Below are 19439 nucleotides of genomic sequence, written 5' to 3' on the forward strand. Positions count from 1 at the left end.
CTCAGTTAAAACGGAAAGAAAACTGATTTTCAAAGTAAGTCCCATGTTTTCCTATGGCACCTTTCACACTTAATGTGTTTTAACTGAAATCTTTTTCACAATGCACTGCTATGGAAAAAATGCACACTAACGTGTACCAATGCGTACTAACGCATACTAACGCACACCAACTGATTAAGTGTAAAAGGACCCTTAGACTTCAATCATGGCTTCTGTTTGTGTAGAATTTTATATCAACAAAACAGACATAATGACCTTCCAAAATACAGCAGTCTTCATGGCAAATGCAGGCAGGGCAGTTTTTAGGCTATAGAGCTCCTTGGGCGAGGGTGTATAAATTGCACCACCTCACCTTTCCCCGCAGTAGTCTTGGGAACACTATTGTGATGCGCTAGCCAGAGTTGCCCCCTTCCAGTATTGGGTAGTCCTCAACCCAATATAGCTATCCAGAAGTGGCCTCCAGTATTGGTTAGCGAGAGGTATCCCCCCAACCCTGTATAGGTAGCCACAAGAGCCCCCAATATTAGGTAGTCAGATCCAGCCCCCATTCCCTAGTATAGGTAACCACAAGAGGCACCATCTGACACCAACTGAGGTGTCATATCTTTAGTGTTGTACCATGAAAAAATATGATAAAATATTTTTACAAATATTGTTTTACTTACTTTTGTGAGATACTGTAAAAGAAATGTCAAAGGACTTGCCAGAAAAGGTTGGAAAATTGTTTAGATATGGAAAAGCATATAAAACATATATAGAAATCTGAAACTGTACGATAGTAGTGTTGAAATTCTGATATAAAAAAACTGGGGAGACTCAGTTTTTACCAAGTCAGTCAAGACTTCAGCCACAACTGCCAGCATCATCTGTCATGAAGCCAAGGAAAAACCCACAAGCCACTTCAACTGAAATATAGGCTTCTCTGCAAACAAGTGGTGTTGCTGTTTCAAGATGTACTATAAGGAGGTACTTTAACAAAAAATGGGTTGCACAGTGAGTTCCAAGAAAGAAGCCTTAAAGAGACACTGAAGCGAAAAAAATATATGATATAGTGAATTGGTTGTGTACTATGAATAATTACTAGAAGATTAGCAGCAAAGACAATATTCTCATATTTGTATTTTCTGGTATATAGTGTTTTTTCTAACATTGCATCATTCTATAATATGTGCAGATTACACAACATTCAGTATTCAAAATGATTCTTTCAGAGCAGTCTGTGAACTAATGACCTCTCCTCTGGCAGAGAAAAAGTAAATAGTTCAGGAACAGCTGAGATAATAAAAGTCAGAAAAACAGCCCTCTCCACGACTTTCAAAGTCGTAGAGCTTAATGGCTTTTTTGCATAGAGATAACAACTGGAGTTTCTTAACTCTTCCTGTACTGGAAACAATTAGACTGATGTATCTGATCTTAATGTTTTATTTCTTAGCTGTACTACACATACAAATCATAATATCACAATTTTTTTTTCGCTTCAGTGTCTCTTTAACTGTGCCAATGCCACAAACCAACTCACTTATATGTCAAACAGCATCTCAACAATCCTCAAGACATCTGAAACAAAGGTGGTGATGAGACCCAAACTGAGCTTTATAATCCCAACTAAAAATGGTATTTATAGAGAAGATACAACGACAACTATGACAAAAGTATACCATCCCTACAGTGAAACATAGAGGTGGACTTGTGAGTGATATCTCTCTTCTATACAACTCTCTTTACTCTTCTTCTCTTAAATCTGGTACATTTTCAATAAGTGTTTTTCTATAATTAAGTAACTGCGTAGAGCTGTTCTAAACAGTAGAGATGGTTGAATTCCCTATTAGGGGTTAGGGGGATTTTGATTGGTCCATTTTCAAGCTGCATGAATTTGCAGCTAGAAAATGTGCATAATCCTGCATCAACTCGGAATTATTTGCATCTCATTGAGTATCCCTACTAAACAGTAAACTATGGGGAAAGTCAGGTAAACAGGAGAGGGTAGGTCACTCCCAGTTACAATTATGCAGAGAAACTGGATGAAAACGTAGTCTGTTTAGTCTGTAAATAGCTCACCTTTTATGTCCATCTCCTTCCTGCACCATTGGATGAAGTTGGACACATTATCCCTTGCCATGAAAGTTCTAGGTTGCGCTGATGCATTGAATGTTACCCCAAATTTTGGAAGCCGGAGTTTCTTTGACAAGTCAGGGTATTCCACAGCAAAGTCGCGTGCCACATCAGTCACATTGTTTGCATGGTAACAAATTATTGAGCCATTTTCCAAAACGTCAAAGAAATTATCAATGTTTATTTCCACATTGTAAAGATCCTTCAGCCACTCAGCCAGGTCCTCTTTCATGGCATACAAGTACTGCTCACTGGATTTAAATGGCCTGATGCTGCGTACTGCTCCTCCTTGGTATGATGACATTTTTGCGTCTTTTCTGCTGCTGTTTTTAATAAATGTACAACATTCAGGTCACTCACGTAAATTAGCCAAATTCAGTTTCATTGTTGCTTTCTTATTCCCACATGGGCGGCTTGACATCCACCATATCTGGAAGATAAGAGGTTTACATTCAAAAACTGTCAAGTAAGTGGTTATTAACCATTTTCAAATGGGTACCTATTTGCTGATCAGAAATATTGTTCTAGCCATTCCTGCCTATAAATAGGCCGTGTTCACGTTTTTTCTTTTTCTCCCTGAAAAGGTTAAACATTCTGGTATGTGAATGTTACTCTCACTGATAAATAATTACAGCCATAAAACTCTTTCCTGGCAAGATAGGTGAATAGTTCATAGATTGTGGTTCTGAACTGTGTCAGACTGTGTCACTCAGCTGAGACCAAAACAAACAAACAGAAAAAAACCATTAAAGAGAATCTGTACTCTAATATTCTTACAATAAAAAGCATACCATTCTATACCTTATTTTCTCCTGTGCCCCTCTGTGCTGTTTCTGCCACTCCCTGCTGCAATCCTGGCTTGTAATGAACAGTTTTAGGCAGTGTTTACAAACAAATGACTGGCTTCTAACCACAGTATCATAGGCTGAGAACTAGCTTACTGTGTGACTCATGCAGAGCTTGGATGGGGTGTGTAAAGCTTCTGCCAATGACAAGCACATTCCACACATTCCAGCCTTAGCCCGACAGACACGACAGAGGAAAGGAGATAAGATTTATTACAGAGACAGTGCAAGTAGGAAAGTTGCAGTAAGACAGACCTGTAACGAAAAATCCGCAACGCCGGATGGATTGCGGAAATATGGTCGCATCCACTCCGGCAAGCGGACTTTCCAACGCGGGATGCAGAAATTCGTCCGCATCTGCTGTGCAAACCCGTCCGAGCACTCTGCTCCAAACTCACCAGCATGCTGCTCACCAGGGCTCTGCCATCTTGCCTCTAGACAGACATGCCTTTATACTCTTAGAAAGCGTGTCAGCTGACCTGGAGGTCAGCTGACATTTTAGCCTGCTCTGATTGGTTGCTGCCTGGGATGGAGACTTCTCTCCAGGCAGTATATAAGGAAGTTGCTTTTCAGTCACACTTCGTCTGTGTTTGCGATACCCTGTGTCAGCACTCAGACCTAGTCAGCCTTGTCTCTGATATTGTGTTATATATTGGTTTATCGCCAATATATACACATATTATACTGTTTGATTTATTGTGTATGATTCTGTGCCAGTCTTGACTACTCTTCTGCTTCCTGATTCTGTACTTCGCCAGCCCGTACCGTTATCGACTATTGGCTTGGTTTCCGACTATTCTCTTGTCTCACGTTTCTGTACTGCTGCCACCTGATCTGTTGCCGATCCTCATTTTGTCTGACCTTTCTCCCTTCAGTGGAACGTCTCCCACTGTAGGGTTCTATCAGAGGCTTTCCTCTTTGAGACGACCGCCACTAGCAAACCCTTGCTGCTAGAGGTCGAGACTCCTCCACTCCGTCCTTTGGAGGATCTCACACACAAGGTTCCCATTCAGAGGTAACCACACATCTGCGGAATTATGGTGTGGTGGATATTTCCACAGACTTGAATTTACACTGTATATTATTATTGTTGTCTGCTGTTCCAGCTTGCTGGAGGTTGTATCTCTGTGCCCTATAGAGATTCTCTATTGTACCAAGCACCCTCTTGCATACGATTGTATTGTGTTTAAAGATGTAGCGAACGGTTCGCCGGCGAACGGTTCCAGGCGAACTTTGGGGGTTCGCGTTCGCCTGGACCAAGCGAACTTTTGCGGAAGTTCAATTCGCCCCATAATGCACTATGATGGTCAACTTTGACCCTCTGATTCACAGTCAGCAGGCACATTGTAGCTATTCAGGCTACACTAAGCCCTGGAGCCCGCCCCCCCCCCTTGTATAAGGCAGGTTTGCCGGCCATTACACTCACTCGTGTGCCTGCTAGAGACAGACTAGGGACAGCTGCTGCAGACTTGTTCTTCTAGGGAAAGATTAGTTAGGCTCTTGGCTTGCTCCTGGCTGCTTGTTATTGCTAAAATAGCACCCTCAACAGCTCTTTTGAGAGATAATGTTTTCCAGATGTGTTTTTTTTGTGTGTTTTTCACTGACATTATACAGCCCTATCTGTTGCAGTTGGACCTTGGTAATTGTTATTACTGTGCCAGCCAGGCCCTGCCTAACTATCTATACTGGGACACCTACCTATGCCTACCTAACTGGGACTCTGGGTACCTACTTACCTATACGGGGACACCTACCTACCTATACTAGGGGACCTACCTATGCCTACCTACCTATACTGGGACTCCTACCTATGCCTAGCTTAACTACTGGGACACCTACCTATGCCTACCTACCTATACTGGGTCTCCTACCTATGCCTAGCTAACTACTGAGGCACCTTCCTATGCCTACCTACCTATACTGGGACTCCTACCTATGCCTACCTACCTATACTGGGTCTCCTACCTATTCCTAGCTAACTACTGAGGCACCTACCTATGCCTACCTACCTATACTGGGACTCCCACCTATGCCTACCTACCTATACTAGGTCTCCTACCTATGCCTAGCTAACTACTGGGTCTCCTACCTATGCCTACCTACCTATACTGGGTCTCCTATCTATGCCTAGCTAACTACTGGGTCTCCTACCTATGCCTACCTACCTCTACTAGGGGACCTACCTATGCCTACCTACCTATACTGGGACTCCTACCTATGCCTACCTACCTATACTGGGACTCCTACCTATGCCTAGCTAACTACTGGGACACCTACCTATGCCTACCTACATACAAGAAGATAATAATGTCGTTGCTTCATTGTGGACAGACCAAATTTGATCAGCTGGACAGTCACTGTTGTTCTATCATTGAGCTACCACAGCCCCGCGACCATATGGGCTTGAAAACCACCGCGGCCTACACTCTCGCCACGGTGCGCACCAGTCCAGCATGGCTGTCACTACGCAAACAGCTGTTTGTGGTGCGTTACACAGTGAGTTTGGTGTGTCAGTGTGAAGCAGAACTCTAATTACACTCCCTGATTGATGTATACACATGCAAGATGTTTGCAATTTAGCATTCAATGTCATTTCTGCCCTTAAAACGCTGCTTTGCGTCAAATGCAGATTTTTCCCCGGGACTTTGGGCATGTATCCCACTCCGCCATGCCCCCCTCCAGGTGTTAGACCGCTTGAAACATGTTTTCCATCACTTTTGGTGGCCAGCATAAATTTTTCTATTTTTCAAAGTTCGCATCCCCATTGAAGTCTATTGCGGTTCGCGAACTTTTCCGCGAACCGAACCTTCCGCGAAGGTTCGCGAACAGGGTTCGCAAACCAAAAATCGGAGGTTCGCGACATCTCTAATCGTGTCACGCTATACTTGCATTATTGGTGATTCTGCAGATCACCATATAATCAGGTATAGCATCTGTATTATTGGTGATACTGCAGATCACCAATAATCAGAATAGCGGTGCTTGCTGACACCAATCGTTACAAGACCACATTAGAACAGTAATAGGAACTTATAGGACAGAAGAAATAAGGCACAACATTTTGTTACAGAGTCTTTTTAAGCCTACTTTTTGTTAGTTTTTTAACTAGAAAATAAAATTGGATAAATTCTAAAACAATGATGATTTAAGAGTAGGAGATATTCATTTCAGTAAAGGAATCCTATTAGTATTAGAGACATCCCATATATATATATATATATATATATATATATATATATATATATATATATATATAAGCCCTTAGGCCACATTGCTGCAAAGTGCCTGTAGTGGGTCCCAGCTCTCAGGCCTCTTTCAGACAGACAGCTGAACTGCGCTCTTCCCGGGCAGTTCAGCCTCACGGCTACTGCTCACGAGTACCATTGGTTGCAGCTGAATGCATAGAGGACTTTTTAATGCCATGAGTGGCAGTGCTCAACACATGAGTGGCGTTACTCGGCAGCAGAGAACCATGACATGGCACATCTGAGCAAGGCTGTGGAGGGATGTCTGTCCAGCGCTAGTACCGAGAGCTAACAAACACCTGACCAGTGCGCGCAGAGGTGTTTCTAGCCTTTTGTCACCCCCCCCCCCCCCAAAAGCAGAGTATCAAGCAGCAGAAGCTGTGCTCTCACCTCTCCGCTGGAGTCCGGTGCTCACCTGTCCTCTCATTATAGTTGCTCACCACTCGCCCTAGTGCCCAGCACATCCTACCGCATGTAGCGTGATTACGTGCTAAATGAGGAGAGTGAGGTGCCAGCACTAGAGGGAGCAGAAAACAGACAGGATGGTCGCATAGGCACAGCACTGGACTCCATAGGGAAGGTTAAAGCACAGCTGGACTTGAGGAGTGCAGGTGGGGGCGGGAACAGATAGTGGGACAAGGGGACATAAGGAGGCACACAGAGAGACAGAAGGAGGCACAGTGGGAAAGAGGGAGGCACAGAGGGATGCACACAGAGCGGGATCATCCACAAAATAACTTAGGCAGGTGCCTAGGGCATGGAGAGAGTCTAGGGGCCTAGTGTATGCTATGCCCCAGCAAATCATGCCATAAAAGCTAGGTGGCCATCAAGCTTGGGCCTAAAGTCATTGCTTGCCTAGGGCACCATTTCACTTTAATCCATCTCTGGATGCAGAGAGGTGCAGGGATGGAACAGGGGGACTGAATGTGCACAAGGAGACAGAAGGAGGTACAGGGGGACAGAGGGACACACGTGAGGCAGAGGGGGGACTAAAGATGGCACAAGGGAACAGAAGGAGGTACAAACACCCGTGGGAGGCGTGGCTTCATTCAGGAGGTGTGGATTCATTCAGGGGCAGGGCTTAGTTCAGAGGGCGGGGGCTTAATCAGGGGCATGGTGCGGCGCCCCCCAGGACCAATGGCACTCCAGGAAGTGGCTTGTAATGCCTATGCCTAAAAATGCCCCTGAGCACAAAAGAGAATTCACCGCCTGTCAGCTCCCCATTTGAAAGAGTCCTAAATGTCTTACATGGGCCATGGCCATGACCTGAGAGGAGTTAGGAGATAGTTTGAAATCAATACTGTAGCAGCAACACAATCTTTTTGGTTCTTTTTAACTGCAGCAAGCAGTGGCGGCGCCAGGGGGGGTGCTTTGGGTGCTGAAGCACCCCTAAAATTCTCCGAGTACCCCTAAAGTACCCCCCCCCCCCAGTGTAAACTGACTTTCGCGTCTAATAGACGCCTTGTCAGTTCACCTACAGCAGCAGCCTGAAGCTCTGGCAGCGGCAGAGTGGGGCTACGGTAAAATAGCGTCCAAAGCCCTGCTCTGGAGACTTTGAGTCTGCAGTGCAGGGTTTCGGGTGCCATTTTCCCATAGCCCTGCTCTCAGCGCGGAGTTTCAGTTGCTGGCTGCAGAGTATCGTGGGAGCTGCGTGCCGGACGGAGCCTGGACAGAAGGTCTGCTGTAGGTGAGTAAATGTTTTTTTGTTTATTTATATTAGCAGGTGTATGTTCTGGTCAGGTCTGCCACATGATTGCACATATTTTCTGGTCAAATTTTCCACATGATTACATGTATTTTCGGGTCAAATCTTCCACATGATTGCATGTATTTTCTGGTCAAATCTTCCACATTATTGCATGTATTTTCTGGTCAAATCTGCCACATGATTGCACGTATTTTCTGGGCAAATCTGCCACATGATTCCACGTATTTTCTGGTCAAATCGGCCACATGATTGCATGTATTTTCTGGGCAAATCTGCCACATGATTGCACGTATTTTCTGGTCAAATCTGCCACATGATTGAACGTGTTTTTTTGGTCAAATCTGCCGACATGATTGAATGTGTTTTCTGGTCAAATCTGCCGACATGATTGAATGTATTTTCTGGGCAAATCTGCTCACATTATGTGAATTTTCTTGAGAAAACCTGCACAAGTATGTGAATTTTCTGGGGAAAGGGTCACCAAAACTTGGGCCCACTGTCTTTGCGTTGCACTTTTAAAGGGAACTCGAGGTGAGAATAATATTGAGGCTGCCATATTTATCTCCTTTTAAGCAATACCAGTTGCCTGGCTGCCGTGCTGGTCCTCTGCCTCTAATACTTTTAACCATAGACCCTGAACAAGCATACAGCAGATCAGGGGGTTTCTGACAATATTTATGTACAGAAGGATCCGCAACCAAGCAGAGGTGAAAACGCTGTTTTTTTTATTCAAAAATTCCACATGACAGATGCAATAAAATCACAAGGTTCAACTGACGCGTGTCGGGCTTACAATCTGCCCTTAGTCATAGTATGACTAAGGGCAGATTGTAAGCCCGACACGCTTCAGTTGAACCTTGTGATTTTATTGCATCTGTCATGTGGAATTTTTTGAATGATAAAAAACCAGCGTTTCCACCTCTGCTTGGTTGCGGATCCTTCTGTACATACTTATGGATTGGCCTGGCTTCCCAGATCCTGCACCCTTTGGTTGAACTGGCAGGGGGTCTGAGCGTTTCTGCCTTCCTGGATTTGTTTCTGACAATATTGTCAGAACTGACAAGATTAGCTGCATGCTTGTTTCTGGTGTAATTCAGTTCACTACTGCAGCCAAATAGATCAGCAGGGCTGCCAGGCAACTAGTATTGTTTAAAAAGAAATAAATATGGCAGCCTCCATATCACTCTCACCTCGGGTTCACTTTAGATTACAGTTAGCTCCACCCTCATCCGGTCATGGCCACGCCCATTTCTTTGCTTTGCGCACCGCAGGTTATAGCCACACCCATTTTTTTGCCATCAGTTACCCCAGACATTGGTCCAGCACCTGTATAGAGCCCCCCCCCCCCCCCCCAAAAAAAAACAAAATCCTGGAGCCGCCACTGGCAGTAGGTCTTTACACTAAAGTATAATTGCCATGAGAGTGATTATCCTGCATTTAACAGAGCTAGTAATGACTAGAAAATATGTAAGTGCATTAATATTACAATACATATACTTACTTCCATGACAATACATTTGCATATGCTGTACAGACTTTTTTGTACCTGGGTTATTGTGCAGGCAGTGTAGTAAAATAATTGTACTGTTAACAGGGCCGGATTTGGGAAAGGCCCCCAAGGCACGTTCCTAGGGCGCCAGAATTCAGCATAGTTAGAGGGGCGGGCGGAGACAGGTTGATTGCACCTGTCACCAGGAATTGCTCAGTATGTCCGCAGTTGCATTCGCCCCTTCACTGGCCTGAGGCGAGCCTGCAGCAGTAATCCAGAGACCAGGCTTAGCAGACAGGCTGCTCATTTTAGAAGTGAGGCTGTTAGCGGCTGCCCTGGCGCCCCCTCCCCTCCGAGCGGCTGCGGGAACTCACCTCACTCCAGACTTCCAGCGCCGAAGCTTCCTCTGCCAGCCGCCGCTATGCATCTCTATCTCCTGCTGTCGATCCCCGCCATGTGACTCGCTGGCACATTACCGGCGAGTCACATGGCGGGGATCGACAGCAGAAGATAGAGATGCATAGCGGCGGCTGGGCGATGTCCGGACTGTACTTCGGCACAGGCGGGGTAGACTATTCTGATCCTCTCCATGCACACTCTATGTTCTTCCTCCTCCAGCAGGACTTCTCGGCTCTCCGCCCCTTTCCTTGCCATCGTGGTAGTATCGAGAGGAGTAGACCTAATACTGCCTGCACGGAGAGGTAAATATATGCCTGTGCAGAGGGGGAGGGAGAATAGGGTCTGGGCTGAAAGGTAATTGAGAGTGAGACCGGAGTGTACAGTATCTGATCTTAATCAGCATTCACACTGTGCACGTGTAATCATGCTGCAAACTTTCTTCCTCCTCAGTTTGTGTAGAACAGCAAGCAGCATCAGGAACGTGTGAGGCTGAGTGCACTGACAGGCTGCTCTGCAGTACGGATCTTCTGTCTGCCTGGGTTTTATTGCTGCACTTTGAAACTTCCTCACAGGAGACAAGCAGGGCCGGATTTGGGGAAAGGCCCCCAAGGCACGTTCCTAGGGCGCCAGAATTCAGCATAGTTAGAGGGGCGGGCGGAGACAGGTTGATTGCACCTGTCACCAGGAATTGCTCAGTATGTCCGCAGTTGCATTCGCCCCTTCACTGGCCTGAGGCGAGCCTGCAGCAGTAATCCAGAGACCAGGCTTAGCAGACGGGCTGCTCATTTTAGAAGTGAGGCTGTTAGCGGCTGCCCTGGCGCCCCCTCCCCTCCGAGCGGCTGCGGGAACTCACCTCACTCCAGACTTCCAGCGCCGAAGCTTCCTCTGCCAGCCGCCGCTATGCATCTCTATCTCCTGCTGTCGATCCCCGCCATGTGACTCGCTGGCACATTACCGGCGAGTCACATGGCGGGGATCGACAGCAGAAGATAGAGATGCATAGCGGCGGCTGGGCGATGTCCGGACTGTACTTCGGCACAGGCGGGGTAGACTATTCTGATCCTCTCCATGCACACTCTATGTTCTTCCTCCTCCAGCAGGACTTCTCGGCTCTCCGCCCCTTTCCTTGCCATCGTGGTAGTAGAGAGGAGTAGACCTAATACTGCCTGCACGGAGAGGTAAATATATGCCTGTGCAGAGGGGGAGGGAGAATAGGGTCTGGGCTGAAAGGTAATTGAGAGTGAGACCGGAGTGTACAGTATCTGATCTTAATCAGCATTCACACTGTGCACGTGTAATCATGCTGCAAACTTTCTTCCTCCTCAGTTTGTGTAGAACAGCAAGCAGCATCAGGAACGTGTGAGGCTGAGTGCACTGACAGGCTGCTCTGCAGTACGGATCTTCTGTCTGCCTGGGTTTTATTGCTGCACTTTGAAACTTCCTCACAGGAGACAAGGCAATGTTTGGGGGGAGAGAACACTGGGGGAGGGTGCAGTGCAGGCTGTGCTATGTGTGGGGTGTTGGGGGAATGATTATGGCAAATACTGGTAATATACTGTAACTATGGCTGTCATAAAAGTTGTACTATAGCACTATCCACCCTCTCTCTTCTCTCCCTCTGGGCTAGCTCTCCTGTCCATCACTCTCACTATTTCTATGCCCACTGTTCTGTCTCACTTTATCTGCCAATCCTCTCTATGTTGCTTTCTCTATCCATTCTCTCTTTCATGCTTTGTCCGCTCTCTCTATCTGTAACTTCTGCCAACGTATATAAAGTGTACCCAAAACAGGTACAAAATTAGATCTTTACCTAAAGAGAGGGAAGCCTCAGGATCATAAGACTTCCCTCATTGCTCTGATGCCCCCCCTTGCTGAGCGTGGCCCCCTGGAAGATTGGTGAGGCATTGTCTCAGGGCCACACATCTCTTCCATCAGCCACTCGCGCATGTGCAGTAGTGTTACTGCGCATGCATGGCCATGCTCATAACAGGGAGGAGCGCAGCCCCTATGTAGAGGGGGGTCACACTGATTAGAGGGGGGCATGGGAGCACAGAGGGAAGCCTCAATAGAATACTGAGGCTTCCCTCTCTTTAGGTAAATATCTCTTTACACCTGAGCTTAGGCTTGGGTTCCCTTTAATAATGCTGATATTATCTGCAGTACTTCTTATAGTACATAGTCATGTCACTGACTGTCCTCAGAGGAGCTCACACTCTAATCCCACCATAGTCATAGTCTAATGTCCTACCATATTATTATTATGTATTTATATAGCACTGACATCTTCTGCAGCACTTTACAGAGTACATAGTCATGTCACTGACTGTCCTCAGAGGAGCTCACACTCTAATCCTACCATAGTCATAGTCTAATGTCCTACCATATTATTATTATGTATTTATATAGCACTGACATCTTCTGCAGCACATTACAGAGTACATAGTCATGTCACTGACTGTCCTCAGAGGAGCTCACACTCTAATCCCACCATAGTCATAGTCTAATGTCCTACCATATTATTATTATGTATTTATATAGCACTGACATCTTCTGCAGCACATTACAGAGTACATAGTCATGTCACTGACTGTCCTCAGAGGAGCTCACACTCTAATCCCACCATAGTCATAGTCTAATGTCCTACCATATTATTATTATGTATTTATATAGCACTGACATCTTCTGCAGCACATTACAGAGTACATAGTCATGTCACTGACTCTCCTCAGGGGAGCTCACACTCTAATCCTGCCATAGTCATAGTCTAATGTCCTACCATATTATTATTATGTATTTATATAGCACTGACATCTCCTGCAGCACATTACAGAGTACATAGTCATGTCATTTACTGTCCTCAGAGGAGCTCACACTCTAATCCCACCATAGTCATAGTCTAATGTCCTACCATATTATTATTATGTATTTATATAGCACTGACATCTTCTGCAGCACTGTACAGAGTACATAGTCATGTCACTGACTGTCCTCAGAGGAGCTCACAATCTAATCCTACCATAGTCACAGTCTAATGGCCTTCCGTATTATTATGTATTTGAATAGTAATGATATAATCGGCAGCACTTTAAAGAGCACATAGTTATGTCTCCAGCTACTTGTCGTCAGAGGAGCTCAAAATGTTATCCCTACCACAGTCAGTTGTGTGGGGGGACCAATTAACTTCACTTTTTCGGGGCTTTAGAAGGTAAATACATATGGCACAGCCTGCTATGTGCTATAATCAAGCACATGTACAGGCTTCATTTAGATGTGTGGTTTTTTTTTGGGGGGGGGGGGGGGGGGGGCGGCTTTTGATAGCAGGCCTAGGGTGTTGAAAAGTAGAAATCCGGCCCTGGAGACAAGGCAATGTTTGGGGGGAGAGAACACTGGGGGAGGGTGCAGTGCAGGCTGTGCTATGTGTGGGGTGTTTGGGGGAATGATTATGGCAAATACTGGTAATATACTGTAACTATGGCTGTCATAAAAGTTGTACTATAGCACTATCCACCCTCTCTCTTCTCTCCCTCTGGGCTAGCTCTCCTGTCCATCACTCTCACTATTTCTATGCCCACTGTTCTGTCTCACTTTATCTGCCAATCCTCTCTATGTTGCTTTCTCTATCCATTCTCTCTTTCATGCTTTGTCCGCTCTCTCTATCTGTAAACTTCTGCCAACGTATATAAAGTGTACCCAAAACAGGTACAAAATTAGATCTTTACCTAAAGAGAGGGAAGCCTCAGGATCATAAGACTTCCCTCATTGCTCTGATGCCCCCCCTTGCTGAGCGTGGCCCCCTGGAAGATTGGTGAGGCATTGTCTCAGGGCCACACATCTCTTCCATCAGCCACTCGCGCATGTGCAGTAGTGTTACTGCGCATGCATGGCCATGCTCATAACAGGAGGAGCGCAGCCCCTATGTAGAGGGGGGTCACACTGATTAGAGGGGGGCATGGGAGCACAGAGGGAAGCCTCAATAGAATACTGAGGCTTCCCTCTCTTTAGGTAAATATCTCTTTACACCTGAGCTTAGGCTTGGGTTCCCTTTAATAATGCTGATATTATCTGCAGTACTTCTTATAGTACATAGTCATGTCACTGACTGTCCTCAGAGGAGCTCACACTCTAATCCCACCATAGTCATAGTCTAATGTCCTACCATATTATTATTATGTATTTATATAGCACTGACATCTTCTGCAGCACTTTACAGAGTACATAGTCATGTCACTGACTGTCCTCAGAGGAGCTCACACTCTAATCCTACCATAGTCATAGTCTAATGTCCTACCATATTATTATTATGTATTTATATAGCACTGACATCTTCTGCAGCACATTACAGAGTACATAGTCATGTCACTGACTGTCCTCAGAGGAGCTCACACTCTAATCCCACCATAGTCATAGTCTAATGTCCTACCATATTATTATTATGTATTTATATAGCACTGACATCTTCTGCAGCACATTACAGAGTACATAGTCATGTCACTGACTGTCCTCAGAGGAGCTCACACTCTAATCCCACCATAGTCATAGTCTAATGTCCTACCATATTATTATTATGTATTTATATAGCACTGACATCTTCTGCAGCACATTACAGAGTACATAGTCATGTCACTGACTCTCCTCAGGGGAGCTCACACTCTAATCCTGCCATAGTCATAGTCTAATGTCCTACCATATTATTATTATGTATTTATATAGCACTGACATCTCCTGCAGCACATTACAGAGTACATAGTCATGTCATTTACTGTCCTCAGAGGAGCTCACACTCTAATCCCACCATAGTCATAGTCTAATGTCCTACCATATTATTATTATGTATTTATATAGCACTGACATCTTCTGCAGCACTGTACAGAGTACATAGTCATGTCACTGACTGTCCTCAGAGGAGCTCACAATCTAATCCTACCGTAGTCACAGTCTAATGGCCTTCCGTATTATTATGTATTTGAATAGTAATGATATAATCGGCAGCACTTTAAAGAGCACATAGTTATGTCTCCAGCTACTTGTCGTCAGAGGAGCTCAAAATGTTATCCCTACCACAGTCAGTTGTGTGGGGGGACCAATTAACTTCACTTTTTCGGGGCTTTAGAAGGTAAATACATATGGCACAGCCTGCTATGTGCTATAATCAAGCACATGTACAGGCTTCATTTAGATGTGTGGTTTTTTTTTTGGGGGGGGGGGGCGGCTTTTGATAGCAGGCCTAGGGTGTTGAAAAGTAGAAATCCGGCCCTGACTGTTAACCAAGAGCACAGTGCAATATTTTAAATGGCTTCATGCTTCTACTAGCCTCATCTTTTCCAGTATTGTACGTGGAAGCATTTATACACTCAGTTTAGTGCATATAATAGCAAGGTACAAAATCGAGGCTCATCTCCCAGATGAAGGCACTTAAATAAGATTAAATAAACTGGAGGTGCTAAAGAGATCTGGACAAATTCCAGAACAGAAAAAGTAATTAACCGTTTTCACACTCGCGCACAGAGACTCACGACACTCCAGCCATACAAATGCAGTGAATTCAGGACAAAGCTACTCTCCTTACTGCTCTTAAATCTCAGAGGTATTAGTTTACAAACACATGCATGATTCTTTGTAGTCACATACACCACGGAGAGGCGTCTCTGGATTTGTTGTATGTGTACCTACCGCTAGTCCTGTAACATGCATATCATAAAGCTCCTCTCTTTGGGCAAGATCTGTCTGTAGATCAAGCAATCAGCATCTTCTTGCTCATATCCAGTTTAAAGGGTTCAGTAGCTGGAGGTGCTTCAAGTATAAAGGTCATTAAATTAGGGGTAGGTAGGGAGAAAGTTAGTGTGAGAGTGAGAGGTAAGTTAGTTAAAGCAGTAATAGAATATTAGCAGTATTGTCGATATTGTACTAACGGCTTCACCCAGTGCCCTTTTTACATGTATGCATAATGATCTACATACTAAGGCCTCTTTAACAGGGAGGTTGAACTGTGAGCTCGTCGGGAAGATCAGCCACCCAGCTGGCAACCACATGCAAAATTTAAATGCTAGCATTTGTAACACCGTGGGTGTCAGTGATTGACACGCAGCGCTGTTAGCCAGAGGCAGAAAACTGCCCGATGCAGGGCTGGGTTTCTGGAAAGGCCACAGAGACCTAGGTCTTGGGTGGCTGCAGCCCGATGGAAGCGCCTGAACATGAAAGAGGGGTTGCTACATATGAAAGGGGAGCTAAAAATGGGGAGCAGCACATGAGAAACAGAAATTGACGCCCAAGGGAGATGTTCGTGAAAGAGAAGGGTTGTAGTACATGAATGATACACATGGAAGAGGGAGCTGCACATGGAATGGGAGGGGCACTACTGTACATGAAAGGGGAGCCCCAACATACTTGGCCTAGGGGCATACAAGGTATAAATTCAGCCCTGGCCCCATGACACATCTGAACACAGTCATGCTCAGATGCGACTCCATGGGGGCTGCCTCTTCACTGACAAAACCAAGCGCTAGCAAGCTCCTGGCCGCTGCAATGGAGCAGCTGACAGGCGGAGGCCTAAATCCTGTTCTGTAATTTGATTTGTTTAATATTGATCAAAGCAAACTACTGACCTACTCTAAGCAGAGGAATACATCAATTACTACTAATATGACAAGAGATAATCAACAAGATCCTGAATTTCAAACCTGACAAATTTCTTTATAATTTGTATGTCGCTTGAAGTTGAGGCAATGAAAATCAGCAACAATTGCATTTCATGGGCCAAATTTAAAACGGATTACTAATTGCAAAAGTGTTTCAATCCCCCAATCGTCTATAAAAGTAAATAAAATTATCTGCTGCATATAGTTGCTTCTAATGTGATCTAATCTGTAGAACATTGTTTTAAGTAATTATAGTAGATATTTGACAGATTTGATCAAAAACTGTGTGAGGCTCATGGTCCTTGCAGTGTAAAATAAAAGTTCTCTCAATCAATCAATTAAGGCCACGGTCTAGACTGGAACCCCATTCTGGCCTACACTCCCCACTATACAGTCCATTCTGATGAATTGTTCCTAGGTGAAATGTGTACTACGAAGATTTGTTTTTCTTTTGCAATCTTACCAATCAAGGTTAACAGAATGAACATAATCCTTATAGACTGTTTAGATAGGAAACATATTATTATTATTTAGTATTTATATGGAGCTGACATCTTCTGCAGCGATGTACAGAGTATATTGTCTTGTCACTTAACTGTCCCTCCAAGGGGCTCACAATCTAATCCCTACCATAATCATGTCTATGTATGTATCGTAGTCTATGGCCATTTTAGGGGAAAGCCAATTAACTTATCTGTATGATTTTAGGATGTGTGAAGAAACTGGATTGCCCGGAGGAAACTCACTCAGACACGGGAAGGACATACAAGCTCCTTGCAGACAGTACCTTGGCTGGCATATGAACCGGGGACCCAGCGCTGCAAGGCAAGATTGCTAACCTCTACACCACTGCGCTGCCCAGATTGTACAATCAGATTGCAAGGTTTGTGGCCAGTCTTATTTATCTGTAAAAACCTCATGTATAAAAAGTGGACACAAGTGAATTTTATTTCTAACAACAATTCAAAGGACCACTATAACGAAAATCGTAAACACAAACAAATAAAAAGTAAGTTTCTTCCAGAGTAAAATTAACCATAAATTGCGACAGGTTTTGGACTAATTCATCTCTTCATGGGGGATTCTCAGCATGGCCTTTATTCTTTATAAAGGCATTCCCTGAAAAGGATTAATACAAAGATGCTGGCCAGTCAACCTGCTCACAGCACACTTTTTAGGCAGTTGGGTAGAACAACTGCCATTCACTAAGTGCTTTTGAAAATAAACAAAACCCTGAGAATTCCTTATGAGGAGATGGGCTAGTCCGAAACCTGTTGGTTCTGTCAGATTTCTACTACCTACTGTAAGTGACAGCAACATAGGAGAAAAGTAATTTATGGCTCATTTTACTCTGGAAGAAACTTACTTCTTATATTGTATGTGCTTACATGTATTTTACATTTTGTTATTATTTTGCAATAGTGGTCCTTTAAATCAAGCTATCAATTATCTAGAGCTGGTCATACAGAGGCTTCTTTTACACTGCAAATCACAATTACCATTCTCACTGGATGCTAGCAACACAAGTACAAAAATGCAGAAAAAACTCAGCATGCAGGACTTCTTTTACAGCATCAGAAATTGGAATTGCATGTAGTATAAAAAAGCCCTGAAAGTGAGCAATTGATAGTGAAAAACTAATGAAACTTGCATATTAATTTATTTACTAGACGCAGTTTACCAACCCTATTTCTATACAAGAGGCTCACAGTCTACATTCACAATACCAAAATATATAGCACAGAAATCAATGTCACGTACTTTAACAAAAGTTACTCAAACGCAAGTGAGAAGTCTGCATATTTCTCACATTTTTTGAGCAATATCAATAATCCATAAAACAAATCTAATGTGCTATATTACTTTGCAAGTTTGCATCTGCTTTTGTAGTTCTCATTCTCCTGAACTGAACCACCCCCTTCCTGTAAAGTACAAACCTGCTGTCCCTTTGGAGACCACCTCCCAGCAGTGTCTTGTCTATGCCGAGTCTCATGTCATCTTTTGTTAGGCATAATAACTGTCTTCACCCTGAAATACACCACACAGCATGCAAGTCTCCCCCAGCTAACCAGCAGAGGGGAAAAAATGTCTATTCTGAAGGAGCTGCTTAGTGTTTTGTTTCCTTACCAATAGCTTACACATTTCTCCTTGGTGACAAAAGCTTGCTACAAACACTCCCTATTAACCCCTGTAGACCTGCAGGCTGGGCTGTCCTGTCTGGGAACAGGTTACTAGCCTAAATAAGGAGGAAGTTTGTCAAGTGGAGGCATCCTTTTATATGCTGTGTCTCAGACCTAGAACTCTTAGCTGCCTACCTATAAATAGGATGCTATGGCTGCAGGTTCATTTTCTGTCATGCTTTGAGAAGAATGTCTCACTGACAGCCAGTACAGTAATCTCAGTTTATATTGTGAGTAAATAGAATGAATCCAGAACACATGTGTTACATTAAGGCTGCTTTCACACTGACACTTTGTATCGCATTGGACATTACAATCGCATAGCAAACATGATGCGATTATGTTGTAATGGGAAGTTCACATTGGCATGTTAGCAGTGCTGTGCAGTGGAATCCATCAGAATAATTTGAGGTATGCAGTGCGGTACCGGATGACGTGAAGGTTTACAGTTGCAGTGAAGCCTACTTTGTATGTACTGTATGCTTCACTGCATGTGTCGCACTGGATGAGTAACAATGTGACTTTTCCCTTCTTTCACGTTGCAATCCTGCTTTTATTGGATGTGCAACCAGTTGCATAACTACAATTCATGGGGCTCCCCAGTGAAACTTTGTATGGCCCCCAATGTTCACACCTCTTCCCCCCCCCCCCCCCACCGGCAACTGCTCCCCTCTAGTTACCCCCTGTGTGCAACACAACCCCCAAGTATGAGACTAGCACTCTTTTTACTTCTTCATCCCTTACGCCTGGAACCCACTAGCAGCATTTTTCTAAGATCTTGTAATTTGAAAAAGTTTAGCTAATGTAAAGCAATGAGTGTGTTAAA

General features: G+C 44.4%; 1 protein-coding gene across 3 annotated transcripts in view; it reads right to left on the reverse strand.

Moving 5' to 3' along the window:
* The window catches only part of GAS2L2 (growth arrest specific 2 like 2), an 80123-nt gene that overhangs the window by 56666 nt on the left and 4018 nt on the right, over nt 1-19439 (reverse strand). For 2 of the 3 annotated variants that reach the window (XM_068265363.1, XM_068265361.1), the window contains exon 2: nt 2059-2542. In XM_068265363.1, coding sequence (XP_068121464.1) covers nt 2059-2416 — 358 coding nt within the window. In that variant the 5' untranslated portion in view covers nt 2417-2542. Of the gene's footprint in view, nt 1-2058; nt 2543-18370; nt 18458-19439 lie in introns of those variants that run through there. The other variant, XM_068265362.1, reaches the window with a different exon arrangement.

Source organism: Hyperolius riggenbachi, chromosome 2 (genome assembly GCF_040937935.1).
Source record: "Hyperolius riggenbachi isolate aHypRig1 chromosome 2, aHypRig1.pri, whole genome shotgun sequence".
Classification (NCBI taxonomy): Eukaryota; Metazoa; Chordata; class Amphibia; order Anura; family Hyperoliidae; genus Hyperolius; species Hyperolius riggenbachi.